At 40.1% G+C, this 17,941-nt stretch overlaps 2 protein-coding genes across 4 annotated transcripts; both read right to left on the minus strand.

The window, feature by feature from the left end:
* Positions 1-740: 740 nt before the first annotated feature.
* On the minus strand, positions 741-4,676 carry LOC129294446 (transcription factor bHLH143-like). Of its 3 annotated transcripts, XM_054932833.1 has the most exons (5): positions 4,486-4,676; positions 3,360-3,968; positions 3,079-3,229; positions 2,803-2,963; positions 741-2,709 (listed from the first exon to the last, which is right to left on the minus strand). In XM_054932833.1, the coding sequence occupies exons 4-5, from the start codon at positions 2,944-2,946 to the stop codon at positions 1,888-1,890; spliced, it is 966 nt and encodes a 321-aa protein (XP_054788808.1). In that variant the 5' UTR covers positions 2,947-2,963; positions 3,079-3,229; positions 3,360-3,968; positions 4,486-4,676; the 3' UTR covers positions 741-1,887. The 3 variants fall into 3 exon arrangements, with proteins under 3 accessions (XP_054788808.1, XP_054788806.1, XP_054788807.1); XM_054932831.1 differs by having other exon boundaries at positions 741-2,963; positions 4,486-4,674; XM_054932832.1 differs by lacking the exon at positions 4,486-4,676 and adding an exon at positions 4,441-4,456 and having other exon boundaries at positions 741-2,963.
* Positions 4,677-14,599: 9,923 nt separating this feature from the next.
* Positions 14,600-17,363, minus strand: LOC129294644 (cyclin-D4-2-like). The gene is made up of 6 exons (XM_054933091.1): positions 16,683-17,363; positions 16,021-16,107; positions 15,834-15,932; positions 15,542-15,743; positions 15,336-15,460; positions 14,600-15,212 (listed from the first exon to the last, which is right to left on the minus strand). The coding sequence occupies exons 1-6, from the start codon at positions 16,977-16,979 to the stop codon at positions 15,024-15,026; spliced, it is 999 nt and encodes a 332-aa protein (XP_054789066.1). The 5' UTR covers positions 16,980-17,363; the 3' UTR covers positions 14,600-15,023.
* Positions 17,364-17,941: the final 578 nt, after the last annotated feature.

Genomic DNA, 17,941 nt, shown 5'->3' on the forward strand with positions numbered 1-17,941 from the left:
AGATAATGAAGTTCTTTTTTTTTTTTTTGGTCTTACCAACAGAGATAATGAAATGATAAAATTTCACCTATTTAAGTACAAGTTTTTAAATTTTGATATTTGAATTCCCTCGTTCAATTAAAATAATTTCAATTTACCCTTCTATAAAAAATAATTTACCCTTATAAATTAAATAAAAATTCAATTCCAAACCTCTAAAAAATAAATCAATTCCTTTAACTTTAATTTGGTGCAATTTTTTTGAGCAATTTAGTTCATATAATTTTTGACTCAATTACAATGTAATTCTTAAACTTTAACTATTGCAATTTATTTTTTGTAACTTTTATAATTTTAAATACTAGTCCGTAAGTTTTTAAAAAATAACTTTAATTTTTATTATTTCATTTTTTAGAATAAAAGGGCACATATATTTTAAATGATTAAATAAAAATGAATTATATTAAATTAAAATTTAAAAATTAATTTTTTATCAAGTAAAAATTATAATCATGAAGATACAATAAATAAAAATTAAAAAATTAAATTGCAATCAAATTAAAAGTACAGTCCGAACAATTAATTAAAAAGACAAAAGTTTTCATTTCCCTGAGCCTGAGCTTGAACAATGAGTCAATGATCGTGAATTGTGGGCTTAGAGAATGGAGGTTTTGGACTGTTTTCTCAAAGAAAACTACACTACCAAGCAGAGTAACAGAAATTATTGCAGAAAAGATTAAATATATTGTATACAAAAAAAATTCAAATATCAAGGGGCGAAAGTAGAAGCTCTTGTTTCATTCATGAATTTAGTTGTGGTTTAAATAACTTGCAAAGAGACCAGTGATAATAAAATTGATCGTGGTTTAATCGTATTCGCAGACAATCCTCGTCAGTGGGCATTTGCTGATTAAATTGTTGAGTGCATTGTCCACGTGTTGTTTTGTTTTTGGCTGGGCTAGATTCCATGACTGTTAGGAAGGAAATGCAGAAGATAAATTGGAGTCAAACAGTGGAGGATGAAGGCCGTAAAAGACCCTTGGGATTGTTAGATGGTGGATGGCGGCCATGATTTCTTTCTGCCCGCAACCACGCCCGTGCCTCTCACAAAATGTGAATGCTTCCACCTTCCTGTCCCTGCCTGCCCAATAATTCAATGGCGTGGTCCCCTCGTAGGCAGCACCGGAGAAACAACTTTTCATCAAACCAGGAATCATTCCAATAATACAACTGCTCAACATGCACACATCCTTTCCTCACGATCACCTAAATTAAATGCGAGCATGCGACTCCACAGTCGTCTCGTCATAAACACGCTACAGTTACCAACAACCATATTAAATTACATCCAACCTACATATACATCATCTTCGACAACCATACATCCAATTTCAATTTCAATACCTTATACATAGCACGCCACACTAGTTCTTAACATCGCTGGGAGCCAACACAAATATCAGTGTTCTCCGACGACGAGTTCCATCAGGATGAAAGCAAACCCACTAACAATGACAGGATTGCAAAAAGTGGAGGCCAGAGAGATTGGGTCCCATATCAGCCGAGAGGCGTGCCCTCTCATTCTCGGGGTCCTTTTCTGGATCAACCACTCCTCATTCAAAACACCTCCCATCCCAAGCCCTGCTTTGAGTCCGACACTTCACTTTCTCCGAAACCAAACAACGCGGACCTTATGATTCATATCACCTTTCTCCAAGCCCATTTCTGACTCAATAATCGAGACAGGATTCCTAAGTCGAGTTCAGTCTCTCATCCCCCCACCATATTTGCTAAAATAATCTTTAATACAACGGAAATACCACCAACAATGAGCCCCCGACCCCTCTGAACACCAAACAAAGCCCAACCCTTACCTTCTTTATTCTGCACACGTAGTGACGAAACTGACTAAGAACTCAACAAGGCATCAAGTCCGAGAGTTCTAGCCTTGAGTTTCAAGGACTTCAAGCAACATATGGCTTCATCGAGAAGCACAATTGGGTCCTTGTCCTTCCCGCCAGGAATTATGCTCTGCAGAACGCTCAGAACTTCTCGTATCTTCTCCCTTCTCATCTTCTTATTGCCTGACAAGGAACCCATTTCACCAGACCCCTGGCTCTTTCCACCAGAACATCTCGATTCTGCATCACCTCCACTCTCATACTCATTGGGTCTCTTCAGATTCAGAGAAGTGGCAGTGTCGTCATAAGCAGAGTCTGACAGCTTCCTCTTCTTTGATTTTCCAGAGGACGTCCCAACTTCTTCAGTGGCTGCTCTAAAGATTTCTCGGCTATCATCATGAGTGGTCAACGTGCTTGGAGAATGCCCTGTGCTAGTAACTTCTTCGTCGTCCTCAGTAGAGTAATCATCACTGTCCGAGTAAAGCAATGCATTAATTTCTTCCGTATCTTCATGCATCTCACTTTCCATGTCCCTTTCCTGATTTTCATCAACTTCGGCTGGGAAACTTGATCCAATAAGATCGTTTGCATCTGTTTTAAAAGAAGGCTCGTTCACATTCAAATTCTTAGGACCATACCATTTGGAAGGCCAAGAGCCTAGCCGAGGACTATAAATGAAAGTCGTCTGATAACCCGTCTGATCAATAACAAGGAATTGTTTTTGGGTTTCCCGATTGGGGACAGTTTCCCCTCCAAACCCTTTGACTTGGCCAGCAAGGAGATTTCCCTTAACAGAGAGGTTGGCCGCAGGCATGAAGGACTGTCCAAACTGAGGCAAACAGTAAAACCAACCAAGAGAAGGTTCATTAGAATGTCCTAATTGTAAATGAGGCAACACAGAGGATGCATAAGCTGGCATTGCCTCATTAGACGTGATCATATTATCAATGCCAGGTGCAGAAACACCGGTCTGCTTTCCCTCACACGGAGCCCTAAAGGAGCTTAGATTGGGTGTTTGCCAATCCAAACGCCGCTGTGGCACCCAGGTTCCACAATCTTCTCCCATTCAACTAGAACAATAACCTTACAAAGATTTTAAAGGCAGTTAGCACATGATCAAAAAATGAATCAAAACAAAACAAATTAAGATATAAGTAGTAAAAAGCAAATATCAATGAATGAAAAAACTAGATTATACCTGAGAAAAAAAACTTCAGACAAAAGCTATCCGTTACTATCTTTTCCTTTGGCGAACAAGTATACTAACTAAAAGCACCAGCTTAACCCAACTACAGAAAGGCGAAACTACTCTACGTGACAGGCTTGAGCAAATGACGGAAATATTCAGCCTGAAAAATACCCATCAAGAAAAAAATAAACATAACATATCGATAATTTTCTTGGTAGACGAAATAATACAACTAGGAAAATAAGTATGAAACATTTCCCAGGCTTCTAAAGCCTTAAGTAGTCACGTACCTGGCAATCTCGGAGAGGTTGAAAGCATGCTATAACCCTAACTATAATGGTTGAGCACCCAGCTGTTCCATTTTCATGTTTCAATGCCCGAAATCTCGTTTGACTCGCCGCTTGGCACACCATAACTACTTTCCAACCCTTGAAAGAAAAAAGAAACACCAACTTTCCAAGGACGATGAAGCAGGTTTGAAGAATTGGAGAATACTGAACACAAGTTGTCAATGAGACTACTGTGCTGTTAGACAAATTGATGAACTAAACAACGGCCGGAGAACAAAACTATAACTGAATAGATAATAGATGGAAGCAAAAGTAGACGGAGATGATCAAAGTTGAGATCAATATCCTTCAGCTGATCTGACGGACATAACAAGGAACAACAACTAGGAAATTGGATCCCATGGAAATAAGAGAAGGTAAAACAAGACCGTTAATTCGAATGTTTCGTTCAGAAGACGCAAATTATAGAATGACTTTGCAGTACAGGTTTAAGGAAATAACTTTGCGGAATACATCAACAGATAGGGTAAGCAACCACCACATGCTGTTCTATCCTTCACCCCAAAAAGGCAGCTCCCACTATGCCATTCGGTCCTACAACGTATTATCCTGCAACAACACCAAAGATCTTCTCAGAAGATGCAAAAATACATAGTTAAAAGACATTTGTTACAGTTCAAGATATAATCGACGCATGAAAGAAGAATTTTTCTAGTCCTACAACATATTAGTAAAGCAAAACTTTTCCTCCATGGATTCATTCAGGATTCGATGGCCGATACTTAAAATGGAAGGAAAAAAGCAATTAAACATCCGGTTTCAAGAAAATATTATGCAATTTCCCTTGAAATGATGCAAGAAAGAGAACTATAAAACAACGCGCTGAAAATCTAGAAGCAAAAACCAGCAAAGAGAGGGAAAGAGGAAAGTGCAAAAGGAAACCAATTTCGCTTTATACCCGTGTGAATTATGAAGCTCCCAGCCCAAAAATAGAAATCCCCAAAATAAAGAGTCTCACCGATCGAATATGCAAAGACTCGTGACCAGAAGCGAAAATAAAAGAAGAACAGAGATTACCAACCATGAAGAGGCATTAAAGCAACCAGCAAACGAGCAGAAAACTTACAAAAAGGAAAAGAGGTGGAAATTGTATGTGAAAACCAGAAGGCGACCGAGAGGGCAGGCGCGGGAAGAGAGAAAGAGGAGGGGGGTGAAAGCGAGAGTGAACAGAGCAAGCGTGAACGGGTACAGTCAAAGCGGAGACTCTAGCCCAAAAGGCAGGATGGGGGATGAATTATATAGGGATGAACGGACACACATGTCCCTTCAGTATCATTCCATAGCATTGCATTTAAGAAAAAGGCAAAAAATAAAAGGCAGAAAAATAAAGGGATGCTCGTTGATGCGTGCGTGAGGGGTGAGGAGTGCACGCAAGGTATAAGTGTGCAATGATGCGTGAGAGAGCAGAGGCCTCAGACGAGCGTGGCCCCGTGGGTGCTTCTATCATCACCTTCTCAACCTTTTTGGCCTCCATTTATTCCCCCCCCAAACCCAAAAAAAAAAAAAAAGCGCTGTTGACAAGGTCCTCGGGTTCGAACCAAACCGTACCCTGTGGTTAATCTCTCTGCCGTACCCTGCTTCTTCATATTGAATTTTCCCCAACCCGGCCGAGTGGTGGGCCTAAATTGAAGTCACCCAAATTATGTCATACACTCACACCGTTCAACCATCTGTCCTTGTTATAAAATTATAAACAAGGCTGGCTGGGCGTGGCGCTGCTAACACAAAAGTATTAAAGCAAGGAATCGCGATTTACGTATGGTTTGTTTGGTCGCTCCACCAGCAAATGTAAATGCAGATCATGGAAAAGCAGGGGATGGTAGGTATCCGATGTTATGATAGCACTGAGGCTTGGATAGTTCAGATTCAAGTTTGGGGGAGGGACCCACTCAGGGGCACATCGTGGTGGTGGAGGAGCAGCCTAGATGGATAGCCCAGGCTCAGCTTTGGTAGTGAGAAGAAAAGTAAAGTTGAATTGCCACTAGTACATCTCTACTTTTAATCGATGTGATACGTGAGTGTGATGAGCCATCCAATTAGTCATCCATGCCCGGCCCTTTCCACCCTCCAATTATTTCACTCCATCATTAACCTCCCACTAATCCCCCCGCCAATTAACAATACCTCAACCATGGTTCATTTTACTCTACATGTCTTTCATTCACCAGGCACATCCAACTGCCTCGTTCCATGCCCATTATGGGTCCCATAATTTTCACCCGACTTCGTTCATCATCACAGCCCCGATACCGCCCTTCAAGAGCAGGCCTGAAGAAAGCCTGCCCGAGGAAACTAAATCAATCAAGTTAGAGATCCCCTCGCTCGGGAAGGATATATCATAGATGGTGCTATCAATAAGAAAATACAAAATGGGAGCATGGGACGTGATTTTGTCACCTGAACAGGATCTTACAGACAGATAAGAAGAATCCATAGCCTTAGGGTTCCCTCTAGGTGCTTATTAAATTGAGAGAATAATATATGAGCATAACGTCGTGCCATCTTGTTTGGAGTGGAGGGAACAATAAACGAGTCCAATCAGCTCCTTCCTTTTCACCCTCGGTGGGGTCGAACCTTTTGGTGGCACTAAAACAACCACACCAACATGCCCGTCCAGATGGAAATTAAAGCAGCCGTTCCCTTTAAGCTCTACCCACCCATTAAAAAACCTGCTCCGACATGAACAAGTTGATCCATAACCAGAAAGGGGGAAGGGGGGAATTGAATTCGCTTGCACGTCTGCGAGTTATTTTATCATCATGGTCACTTTATTTGCCAGGCCTGTGATTTGTTTAGTACTAAACTGAATTAATGTGAGTTGACAGGGTATTACATATGAGCTCCGTGACCGTGGACCACCCAATGAATAACATTAACAAATTACCGTGGATGGCTTCGGCTGAAGCTTCTTCGGTCACCACCCACCGAGAGCAAGAAAAGCGATATCATTCTGTGCGAGCCACCAGAGCATATTTTATGCATCATTGTTGTGATCTCAGCACCTTTTCCTTTATTTATTTCTATTATATTATTGTTATTTACATTATTTCCAAGTCCAACCTCTCTCTTGCTCACCGTGTCCTCCGTTTTTTTTCCCCCATCAGTCTGGTCTAAAATTTGAATGCGGTGCCAGCATACTTTCAAGGAAGTAATTTATTTTTTATGCTCAACAAGGAAGTGCATTTTACTAGTCGTTTGCATGCTCCATTGACAACCATGCATGCGTCACTCGAGGTTCCGAGTCTAAACAGATGCGACAAATGAGGTCGGCATGTTGTCTATTTAATACGGAGAAAAATGAGCAGTGCATTACTTCCCGTGATTTATTTTCTCGCTGAGAAAATGCTAAACTAATCCCTGTGGAAACATTCAAGAAGATATATAAATCGGCTTGAAATAAGTTGCCCGCGGTTCCAAGAGCAAGAAAATAACTTGTGGCTTTCGCTTCAAGTGATAACTTCATTTTTAATCTCTAATCTTTGGACATGGCTACTTGGTTACTCGTCTGTGCATAATTATACGATGCTAGCTAGTTTTAATTACTCGTAAAGTTATCTCCAAGAGATCGACCACTCACGAGAATATCTAATTCATCGAAGTTATGAAAAGTATTTGTCACGGCTATTTTGCATTTTGGCTGTGTAAAACCATTTTCACAGAAGTGTCCGCTCATTTCACAACTACCGCAGTAACATGCACAATTTTGAATACTAATAAAACAATCGCACACGAGATCCCATACATGGGGCATAAGAAAATCAAAGGGTGCTGAAAGGGGAAGCGAGTAGGAATTTTCAAGCCATTGCATGGAGAGAGAGGGAGGGAGGGAGGGAGGGATATGGTAATGGCAATGGAGGGGCATGGAGTATAAACATGGGTTTCCATGTCTTCTGCCACTAAGGAATGTTTAGTGTTAATGAGAAGCATGAGCATAAGCCTCCCATGATGGATGATGATGGCACCTGCGAACAAATTAAACCTCGAGTGGGGGCCCCCCAATTCCTCCTATCATATGCATAAGTAGCGTGACCAAACCCCTATTCAATGCACCGTCACGTGACACGTGGAAATGAGAAAGTGATTAGGGATGATGACGGGTGATCAGGGGAGGTGGTGAGGGGGCCATTAAGAAGCAAATGATGGTTTAGGTGGGACATGTGAGGCAATGGATCCTCCAACATTCACATCCCACGCTTGGAAAGCTATACAACATCCACCGCACCCACTATTTCCATATATAACCGCCCTGGCCCCTTCTTTTCCCAATTACTTTAAATTAGCTCCCAACCCCAACTTCTATACCTAATGTTGTCCCACAATTAATTTAATTTCTACCCATCCCTCCCCCATGCATGTCTTCTTCTCATTTTCACCCACCGCCTTACACTTACATTCCACCCCCCAAACTCTTTTTAAATAAATAATAGACATTTATATTTACCGCTTTTTCTTTAATGGAAACGTGTGTGCTCGAGCTACCTGGTTAATACGGCCGGATTCAAGGATGTTCATCATCAAACACCGTCCTGCGCATGCTTGCTTGTTATTTTCACGATGCTTTCATATTTGATGTTGTCTCTGAATTCTTCCATTATATTGGTTTCAAGGTATGTATACGTATCTCTTCTTATAGAATTGAAGACCAGCACATCGGCGCACCTGGACATAAATTATGGACAGAAAAAAGTCGTGCGTGTCTGTACACGTAGAGAGCAAGCAAGACCGGGAGCCTTTCGCACATGATAATACATTTGATGTTAAAAGATACGCGTAGCTTCAAATCTCCCCCGCCATGAGCAATCGCGTTCACGTATATGCCCTGGTAGCTGGGAGAGTTGCGTACGCAAGATATTGGGCGTGTCGGATTACTGTCACTCCAAGACTTGTTGGATCGCATTGCTTAATACATTTATGATTGTAACTTCCTCTGCTCACCCTCCTTTCTCCTGATTGTAAATGGTGCGTGTACAAGAATTAAGGACATTCTCGTACTTTACCAGAGTTAGTCACTAGCTAGTTCCAAAAGGCACGTGCGATATCTTAGCTAGAGAACGAAAAAGTGCGTGAGTCGTCAACTATGTAAAAGGGTTATTATGATATGAATGCCAGCCCAAATAAATGTAGTGGACGGCACATTATATGCGTTCTGGGACTACTAATTGATGACCAACCAGTTCTAATGAGTCTCACCGTGCGCTCATTTCACAGCAATAATATCGGAATCACCAGTTCCGCTAGATATATTTAAAAATCCTGCGTCCGCAGCTTGTACTCTACTCATCCACTCATTAATATGTTACACTTTAAAGAACAGGATGCAAGCAACGGGCATGCCATAATTATGGTTTTTTTACTTTAATTATTTTTGTGGTCTACCCAAAGAGTAGGTGAAGGCCTCCGTTCCGTTCCGCTGTAGTAGTATACTTGGAGGTGGGGTTAATAAATATGGAGTAACTGGAACGATGAAGACGTTGATTCTGGAAAGGAAAGAGAAGGAAGCGTGTTTAATGTAGGAAGCGTGATTTTTGTCGCCAAGCGCTTGTCGAATTGCCGTGGCAGGGATGGATGCGCAACTTGAGTGCGCGTGGAGAATAATGGAAAAGCATCCCCTACGTACGCGTCAAAGTCTACGGTTTTTGTCATTTATAGTCTCTGATAGTACGTATCACCGTCACGCTCCGTGAATGCCTTTACTATCTCTTTACTTTGAAAATTTGACATCCCAAACCATGTTCCCATGATGTGCTGCTCTTTTTGCCATACAAGACACTTTCATCCAATACTGCACATTAATAGTCAGACAGTTGAAATTTTAATTTTTTTTTTTTTACTTTATTCTTATGTAATGTATATGAGATCTACCATATTAATGAAGCTTAAAATTCACAGAACGCTGTAGTATTGAAACATAACGCTTTTCAAAAAATGTCACTGTATAATTTTGTTTGATCATCCAAATGCCTGACAAAGTAGCATCTCGCTACGTGAGTAGGGTTGATTTAAGATGGGAGGACAATAAATTCATATTTCATCGAAAACATTTCATTCTATTCTCGCGGTTTCCTTTAAGAATATGCTAGTGGGAATTAAATAAAGAAAACGACGTGTCGTCGGCAGTCGTAGCTCGTAACTGGCGAGGCGAGATGAGGATCGTATAAGCGTAGGATACGCATTGAAAAAGCTTGTAAAAGAAAGGTACAGGGTTTTAATGTATCAGATCAGGTTCACGGATGGGTCATAAAAAGACAGTCGGGATTTTATGAAACAGAGCACGCGGATTTGCATTGAATGAGCAGGCGTCCGGTACAGATAGAATGAGTATCATCGACAGATTCCAAAATGGAATCCATTGCTTAAACAAACTCAATCGAAGCAGCAGATCTGGAAGAAGAAATGGCGTCAGACGTACAAGTTGGACTTTTCGAGTTGATAAAAAATAAATAAAAACTAGCAGCATCAATGAAAGTTGCATGTATTTAAATATTTAACGTCAATAAAACATTGAGACTACGTGAACTGGAAACATTCAAGTGACAAAGATATGAGGAAAGATGAAGGGAGGATAAGGCTAAATTGGTGAAATAACTACAAAAACAAATGTCCGTACATGGAAATAGAATAACGTGGAGGAGCTTTAGGAAAAAGGGAGACACGCGAAATCAGAAAGGGAGAATAGAGAGACAGAGGCAGAGAGGGGTTTGTTGCAGAAGCAGAGGGAAGGAAAAGGGGCCGAGCACGCCTTCCTATCCCTCACTCTTGCTCTTCCGCTGCAGTTTCTCTCTTTTTCCCTACCTCCGTGTACGGACCTCCCATGCAAATACCTCGCTGTCCGCATGCTTTTGTTGCCACACTTTTCAGAGAGGGGCAGGATGATAGGGGCAAAACATGGAGCAAGGCAAATTTTCAACTTCGACTTGATATTGAAAACTGAAAACCATGAATGAGCAACTTTCTTAGCGGTGATCCGCTAATATGAAGACACCTTTACCATGTCAACTTTAACTCAATTTCTTTCTGCTAATGTAGAGCTATATATATATGTAAGGGGAACAAAATGAAGAGCTTTATGTCACGTTCTGTGATTTTCAAGAGGCTAGGAAGATAGGAAATGTATTAGGATCCTCCTAAAGGCACTGGAATAACCTACAAAAGATTAGACTGTGCAAGACTGCTCTAAAACAAATCTAGACAATTCTAATATAAATATATTAGAAAGATTTTAAAAAACTGTGTAAATATTTAAATATTTATCGTAAAATGTCTTATGGAAAATTTTAAAAAAATAATAATAAGTTAATAAATGCAAAATCGAATCAATTTTCACCATTTATTAAAAAGATAAAAACATCCTAAATGTACGGATAGATCTATAAATATTTTAACCCTCTTTATTTATAACTATCTTAGGTTTTTCAAATAATACAAATTTCACATTCTAAAAACTTGCATTATTTGCTCTCACATTTTCATCCCTCAATTTTGTCAAGCATATTCCTTCACAACAAGACAAGCTTATCTAATACCTACTAAAGAAGGTCTAAATGTCATGTGTGTCGAAAAACCAGCTTCGTGACATTTACATATACATATATAGACCGTAACGTGATTGCTTGTTACGAAGTGCGGAACCTACCTTTCATTGACATAAAGCCCACGCAGGTTGATAGAGACAAGTGATTTGGGCCGACGTGAGTATTCGGTCGAACGTGGTGCCGCACTTCAAATTGTGGCTCTTCAATCATGTAAGTAACGTAACAGAATGGGCCACGTATCGAAATCAAACCACGACGCATTCTCACACAATTTCTATTTCACTGTGCCCAGTGGGAGCATACCCTCCATGACTACATCACATCCCATTTTTCACGTCCTATACCCCCTTTTGCTTTCATTCTTTACGCCAACCCCGCTAAGTTAAGTGTGTGTAATTTGTTTTTTTTTTTCTGAGGGAAAAAACCCTGCTAAATTATCCCCAAAAAAACCCGTTAATTAAAGGTTAAAAAAAAAAAGCTAAGTGTCCCCCAACCAAGTTCCGTACAGTATGCTCGCTACTTTTCCTCTTTTTTTCTTTTTTCTTTTAAATTTCAATTTCAGTGCCATGCTAAACTACGAATTACGTTGAACATCAGAAGCCTCAAAAGCAAACTTTGGTCCCACTGGCTAGTTTCACTCTCTGAAGTTATTGAGGAATTGATGGAAGGTTTACTTTTTCGGTTTTTACTGGTTCATGATATTAAACAGGATTCCCCCCTCCCCCCCTTTGTGTTGAGATACTTTTAAATAAAACTATCCATATTAATAAAATTTGTTAAATATATTTTGTAATTTTATTTTTTTAAAATAAAAATATAAACCTTAAAAAATACTTTTCATTTTATGTTTCATTTATGAAGGGAGAGGGAGAATATAATAATAAGAGTAATATATTAAAAAAATCATTAAAAAAATTTTACTGTTATTAAAATGTATTATATTTTGAAAGGTTAAGGTATGAATCTGTCTTCAATGTTTTCAACCAAACACACTTTATATCTTAAATTACTTTTTAGCACAATTTCACTTTAATATTTTTTATTTAGGTATAATGTCGCCACCTTGGCATATTTTTAAATTAAAAATAAAATATCTAGATACACATCAGATCCTCGATTCCATCTGTTCTTCACCCTTCCGTTTCCATGCATCACGCACAATACGATGCTTCATGCCTTCACTTCCCTTTGTATCTTGCTGGACGTCGGTGACCAAAACAATAGCGATTACAACTACGAGGTATGGGCAGAAGCAATCAAAAACTCAAATCATATAATCAACTACCCAGATCGTTGTAGGACTCTGGTTTTTCGTCAAAGCTTCTTCTCATAACCCAGATCGTAGATATAGGATGATGATATGTACAATAGGAGGGAGTTTAAATAGAACGATGAATCATATTTTAGTCAGAATCATTAAACAAAAATCAATAAATCCCAAAACAAGGATGAGAGCGGTGGATAAGGAATTTAATTCAATTTCTAGATGGGAAAAATTAAAAAAAAATAGAAACTAGATGTGTATAGAACAGTGCTCTGGAATGATGAACCCATCGTGCTCTCATCATTGAAAAATATTTTCTAATCACCAGAAAATCTTCGATGGAAGCAATGTTGAGTTAGAAGCAGAAGACATCGAATCCGTCAATCTCCCTCTTGTGGTCTTGAATCAGACCCATGATTTGGGAGGCACTCGCTTCTCTCTTTGCTAATCTCTTCCCTTTTAGGTCACCTGAACACGTTAGGCCTGCAACTTAAGGAAGTAGGGGACTTGGCTCGCAAAACAATCGAAGTAAAATAAACAACCCAGGTCCAGCAATCTTTGTCCCTCATCTTCGTTCCATTTCATGGCAAAATAAACAAATCAAAGTAAAAAAATTTTAACCCACATTTTGCCTAGAATAATCGAGGCAAAGAATGATCTTGGATGAGGTAGCAATCGATTCCATAGTTGGCATCATTACTCTTCTTGAACCCCTAACACCATCTCCTCCATTGACCGATCTCTTGAAATTGCCATATGGATCCTTCGATTCCCTCGCCAGAACCTGACCTCCTTGAACGGAAGAGCCATTCCCACCCTTTGATTTTGATGAGGTCGTGAACTAAAGGTCAGCATCTCCACGAGGTCTAAGTCTAGCCTCCTTGAACAAAAATCTTCCACCTTCTCGAACGGACGCTGTGCAAGCTCATACCAGCGGCAGCATGAGGAGGAGGAGTAAGAGGAGGAGGAGGAGGTGAGGATTTGTGAACGGATCTGGATTTGGATTATGAGCAAGATCTTCCACCTTCTCAAACGGACTCTGTGCTTGCTCATACCAGCGGCAACATGAGATGAGGAGGAGGAGTAAGAGGAGGAGGAGGAGGGGAGGATTTGTGAACGGATCTGGATCTGGATTATGAGCAAGATCTTGGTTTGGTAGAGGGAAGTGGAAGAGGTAGAGGAGTGATGTGTAACTACACGTGGAGGCTGGAGGCTAATGTGGCAAGCCATCTGGATAGTTCATGATCAAAATTCCTAACTTAACCGTCAACGTAATCAAACCTTAATGAAAGGGCGAGATTGCACATATATAAAAAATATTAGGATGAAATTATGTTAAAAAATAGTTTAAAATATAGGGTGCGAATTTGAAAATATTAAAAGTAGATTTGTACCTTAATCTTATTTTGAGATCTCAAATATTTCTGAAAATATTTTATAAATCGAGATCAAGTGTATGGGTGATTATACATTGATGTCTAAGTTTAGAGTTCTATGTTTTTTGTTGTGATTCGTGTTGTTTCGTGGTAAAGAAATGCGCTGGTTTCTCAGCATAAAAACTCCTAGATAGTGCTCAGCAAATGATTTGAAAGTTCAGTAAAAAAATGGGCATACGCTAAAACGTTAAGGAAAAAGATATACTAGTCTTTGTTTGTTTATGGTAAGCAAATTACTCCCTCCAGTCTAGAAACTGATTAACTAATTCACACAAATTTTTTTAAAAAATAAATAAGCTAGTTTTTTTTATAAAAGATGTATGATTATTTTCTTAAAATACCATACCTTTCTAATAATTTAAATTTAAATTAGAATATTTTCAACATAATTTATATGAAAGACAAGAATGATTGATGTATTATATTTAATACTAAAATAAATTCTCCAACTAAGTCCTGCATTCAATGATTAAAGACGGAATGGAGTATCTGCTCCAGGACTTGCCCTTCTATATATAAGTTTTTCCCCTCTAGCTTGAGTGGAGTATATAATTTCCTTCTACTCTTCATGTCAATTGTCACAGTCTTGTATCGAGTAAGACGGCTCGTCTATTTTCCAGCCGAAAGCTTGGGTTTTGATTTGTTTTATGATTGGTCTTAAAAAAATATCAGTATTTTATGGTTTACCAATTTGAAAAGAAGCAAAATCACCGTATATAAATGTCAATACCTGGATAAATAACTTCAGGCCACACTCCAATAAAACTTTTAAGTGGATTTCTCATATTCTATTTGATCTCCCAAACCATGGGCTATGAAAGTCCGGACCTGTTCGACGACTTCAACATTTTTTATTAAACTTTTATTTTGAAAAATGGGATGTTAAATAAACAACAAGCTCCTGCAAAAAAAAAAATTAAAAAAGGAGGAAAAAAAATGGTGTAGGACAAAAAAACATGATTATTACGCGCGAATCTATCTCATACCAGAGCCTCAGGCCTCCTTTTTTCTTTTTTTTTTGAATTTCATTAAAAGAAAGTTGAGTAAATATATATAAAAAATGGAAATAATAAATACAAACACAAACTGTACTGAAAACAAAACGGCATTGCCGTGCCGTGCCGTGCCGTATTACCCCCGCGCTTTCGGATCTCTGGTCTGAAGCTGTTAAGGGCTGTAAAATTATTTAACAGCGAAGCGCCAGAAACGGGCGGTCTCCAAATCTAACCCTTTCCCTCACCGGTCACCAGTCACCAGTCACCACCATCATCTTCAGCTCACTTCCTTCCTTGGCGACGGCACCTTCCCTTCATTAAAAAAAAAAAAAAAAAACCCACACACTCTGTGTTTTGATTTCATATTTCATATTTCACTACAAAAGCTCTTCCCCACAGTCATTATCTATCTTCCTCCTTTTACCATCGCCCCCCTCACGTGACCACGTCGATCCTTCGGTTTTACTATAGCTCAAGCACGCCGCCTCCCACACCCCTATCGGGCTCTGCGGCACGCTGTTTGGTGCCATCTCATTTATCTTCTTCAAGCATTCCACCACCCTCTCCTGATCCACACGCATACACAACAAACAAACACAATTATTCAATTTCATTTTGCCTCCCCACATGGCCAGTGTTGCCCTATTCCCTATCAAACTTTGACCGCAACTGAAACGCACTTATTTTACCTTTTTCACTTGTTGACTCACCGCGCAAATTGCTTTCTCCCTGTTCACCCTTCGGGTTTCCCCCGCGACAAATATTGCCACCGCCGCTGCAATTTCCGAAGGCCTGAATTCCAACAAGTCAACCCCTACATTCCATGATCATCCTTTTCTGTTACTCACTTCCCTTCAGAATTGTTGTTACTGCCAATAAAAGCAACCGTACGTACCTCTCACTGTGCTCGATATTATTTGGATGGATCGCGTGATGGAACTTCTTTCCGGGCCCTGATCGTCGTTCACCTTCCATAGAAAATAGTCTATGAAGGAATATGGAGTGATGGCCCACATTCTCCACCTCAGCGTGCTCAGCACCAAAAGTTCCATTCTTTGTATTGTTCTGGCTTCAAACACATACTTCGATCCGCCAACCTGTACCGAACCCGACATTAATCGCCGAATCTTTTATCACCGCATAGACTGGCTGGCATTATATTGAGCATTAAAAATACCATTCCCTACCTGCAGATCGAGAGACGGGGGAACTTCGGTCTCTTCCATCTTGGCAGCGAGAGACAGGCATGCCACGGCCAGCAATTGCATTGTCCAGCCTTTTCCCTTCTGCATGTGGATCCGTTAGATCAAAGCCGGAAGAGAATGCAACCTTGAAAAGAACAAAGCGTTGATCTTTTCACTGTTGGACACTTACTGGTAATTCGTATGATGAGAGAAAACGGTCCAGGTAGTTTATGGATAGATACGCACAGAGCGGGCCGAAACCGAAGTGCTCTCGAACCTGTTGAGCGAGTATTCCCGTTAATCAAGCAGAAGACAACAGCATGGGACAATCGGATAATACCAACCAAACATTAAGAACTCGGAATCTTTGGTCCAGTGATCAGCCGAATGCTCATGATGGTTCAATACAGGTCATGAGATCAAAAGGGAAATGTCTGTGCAGATTTTAACATTAAAAAGAGAAAAGAAAAGAAAAACAGTAGATATGCACTAACACACTAAAAACCAGATGATCGGACCCGCTTTAGAATATAAGGAAAATCCATTGATTTCACCCCAAAGCAGTTGAAAATTAGCAAAGGACCCACCATCGAACACACAACGACGATACTGTTCGTTTACTGGGATCTTAACAAAACGCTTACATTCGCACAAAATGCATTTTGCCGCGTTGTTCAGATTTCATAGCGTAAAGGAAAATACGAAGATTCAGAAACATCCGTTTAAAAATGAAGCAAATAGAAGTTGGCCATATTGACTGCAACAAAAACAAAATTTCATCGGTTACGAAACTGATTAGTCTCTAGAATTGTTAAGAGCTAAAAAAAAAATGAAATGCAGCCTGTAACCCACCTTTTCAATCCAATCTACGGCCTCCTTTCTGGCCCCGAAGTCCAAAGCCGCTGTTCGCAGTCTATCCAAGTAATCTCCAGCAGGCAAATGGTCGCATTCCTTCTGCACCATTCGCGCTAAACACTCGTCACCCTGCAATGGCAACCTATCGTCTCGATCATGAAAGTACAGGTTTCGGCTATGGAATCCACATGAAACTTCCAACGGCTCCATGGTAGCTCCATTATCTGTATCATCGAAAATGCTGTCGTCTTCTGCACAGAGAAGAGTCGAGACACAATCGAAACTGGGTGCCATTGCAAACAAGGCCAACAAACCCCTCTCTCGGCCCTTGAAGGCAAAAACCAGTTTTAAAGAACGAGCACCGCAAACAAACAAACAAAAAAATGAATCTTTGAGGTTATGGATTGAGCGTTCCTTTATGTTTTAGAGGGGGGAAAAGGTAAGAGATGGAGATGTGTGAGGGACAGATTAAAGAAGAAATGAGAATCTGGGGAAATAAGAACAAGAAGAGAATGGATGCAAGCTGTGGTTTTACTTGAGAGGCAGCGCTGTGCTCTGTTTCAAAGAAGAGCTGAAAAGGCTGCCGAGAGAGGGGGGCTTATGAAGGAAGAGAAGGCCTCTTTTTAGGGTAAAAGGCAGAGACAGGGAGGGAGTGGGGGCCCTATTGATGTGTGACAATCAGAAGGATACGACCGTGTAGTTCATAGCAACCAAACAGGAGAATCACTCTTTTGTTATATGTAGGGGAGAGAGAAAGAACCATTATGATATTAATATTAATATATGTTATATTAAATATATGAGATGAGATATGAGACGAGGAGGTGTGCGCAAAATGCGTGGTTATCCTCTAATAGCGAAAGCTTAGGACAGCGAATAGCGAAATCATTTTACCAGATTGGGAGGTTGTAAATGAGGGAACCGCTTGGGAATACTTGAGCGAGTGGTGACAAATGAGGGACGAGTCATGATTAACTAGTTCAATCGACAAAGAATGTCGTATTTTGTTGCCTGAATCCAGAGAGCCGGTTCATCGAAATGAGATTAATTCAGATGTGAAATGTGGTGGCAAATAGGGGTGAGCATCGGTCGGTTCGGTTCGGTTCGGTCTCAAAATATGCAGAACCGATCGATCGAATAACACTGAAAATGAAAACCGAATCGAACCGAACAAGCCAATCGAACCGAACAAGGACCGAACCGAAATTTGATAATTCGGTTCGGTCGGTTAATTCGGTTTTTCGGTTTGGGCCTAA

This window comes from Prosopis cineraria, unplaced genomic scaffold (assembly GCF_029017545.1).
Source record: "Prosopis cineraria cultivar Desert tree isolate PC_DT_omini unplaced genomic scaffold, ASM2901754v1 PC15, whole genome shotgun sequence".
NCBI lineage: Eukaryota > Viridiplantae > Streptophyta > Magnoliopsida > Fabales > Fabaceae > Prosopis > Prosopis cineraria.

Excerpts from the sequence above, each read along its gene's own strand:
- LOC129294446 (XM_054932831.1), bottom strand. The coding sequence starts at position 2,946 with ATGGGAGAAGATTGTGGAACCTGGGTGCCACAGCGGCGTTTGGATTGG.
- LOC129294644 (XM_054933091.1), bottom strand. The coding sequence starts at position 16,979 with ATGGCACCCAGTTTCGATTGTGTCTCGACTCTTCTCTGTGCAGAAGAC. Across the intron at positions 16,108-16,682 it reads CCGTAGATTGGATTGAAAAG|GTTCGAGAGCACTTCGGTTT; the intron begins GTGGGTTACAGG and ends CTCGCTCAACAG. Across the intron at positions 15,744-15,833 it reads CCCCGTCTCTCGATCTGCAG|GTTGGCGGATCGAAGTATGT; the intron begins GTAGGGAATGGT and ends GGTTCGGTACAG.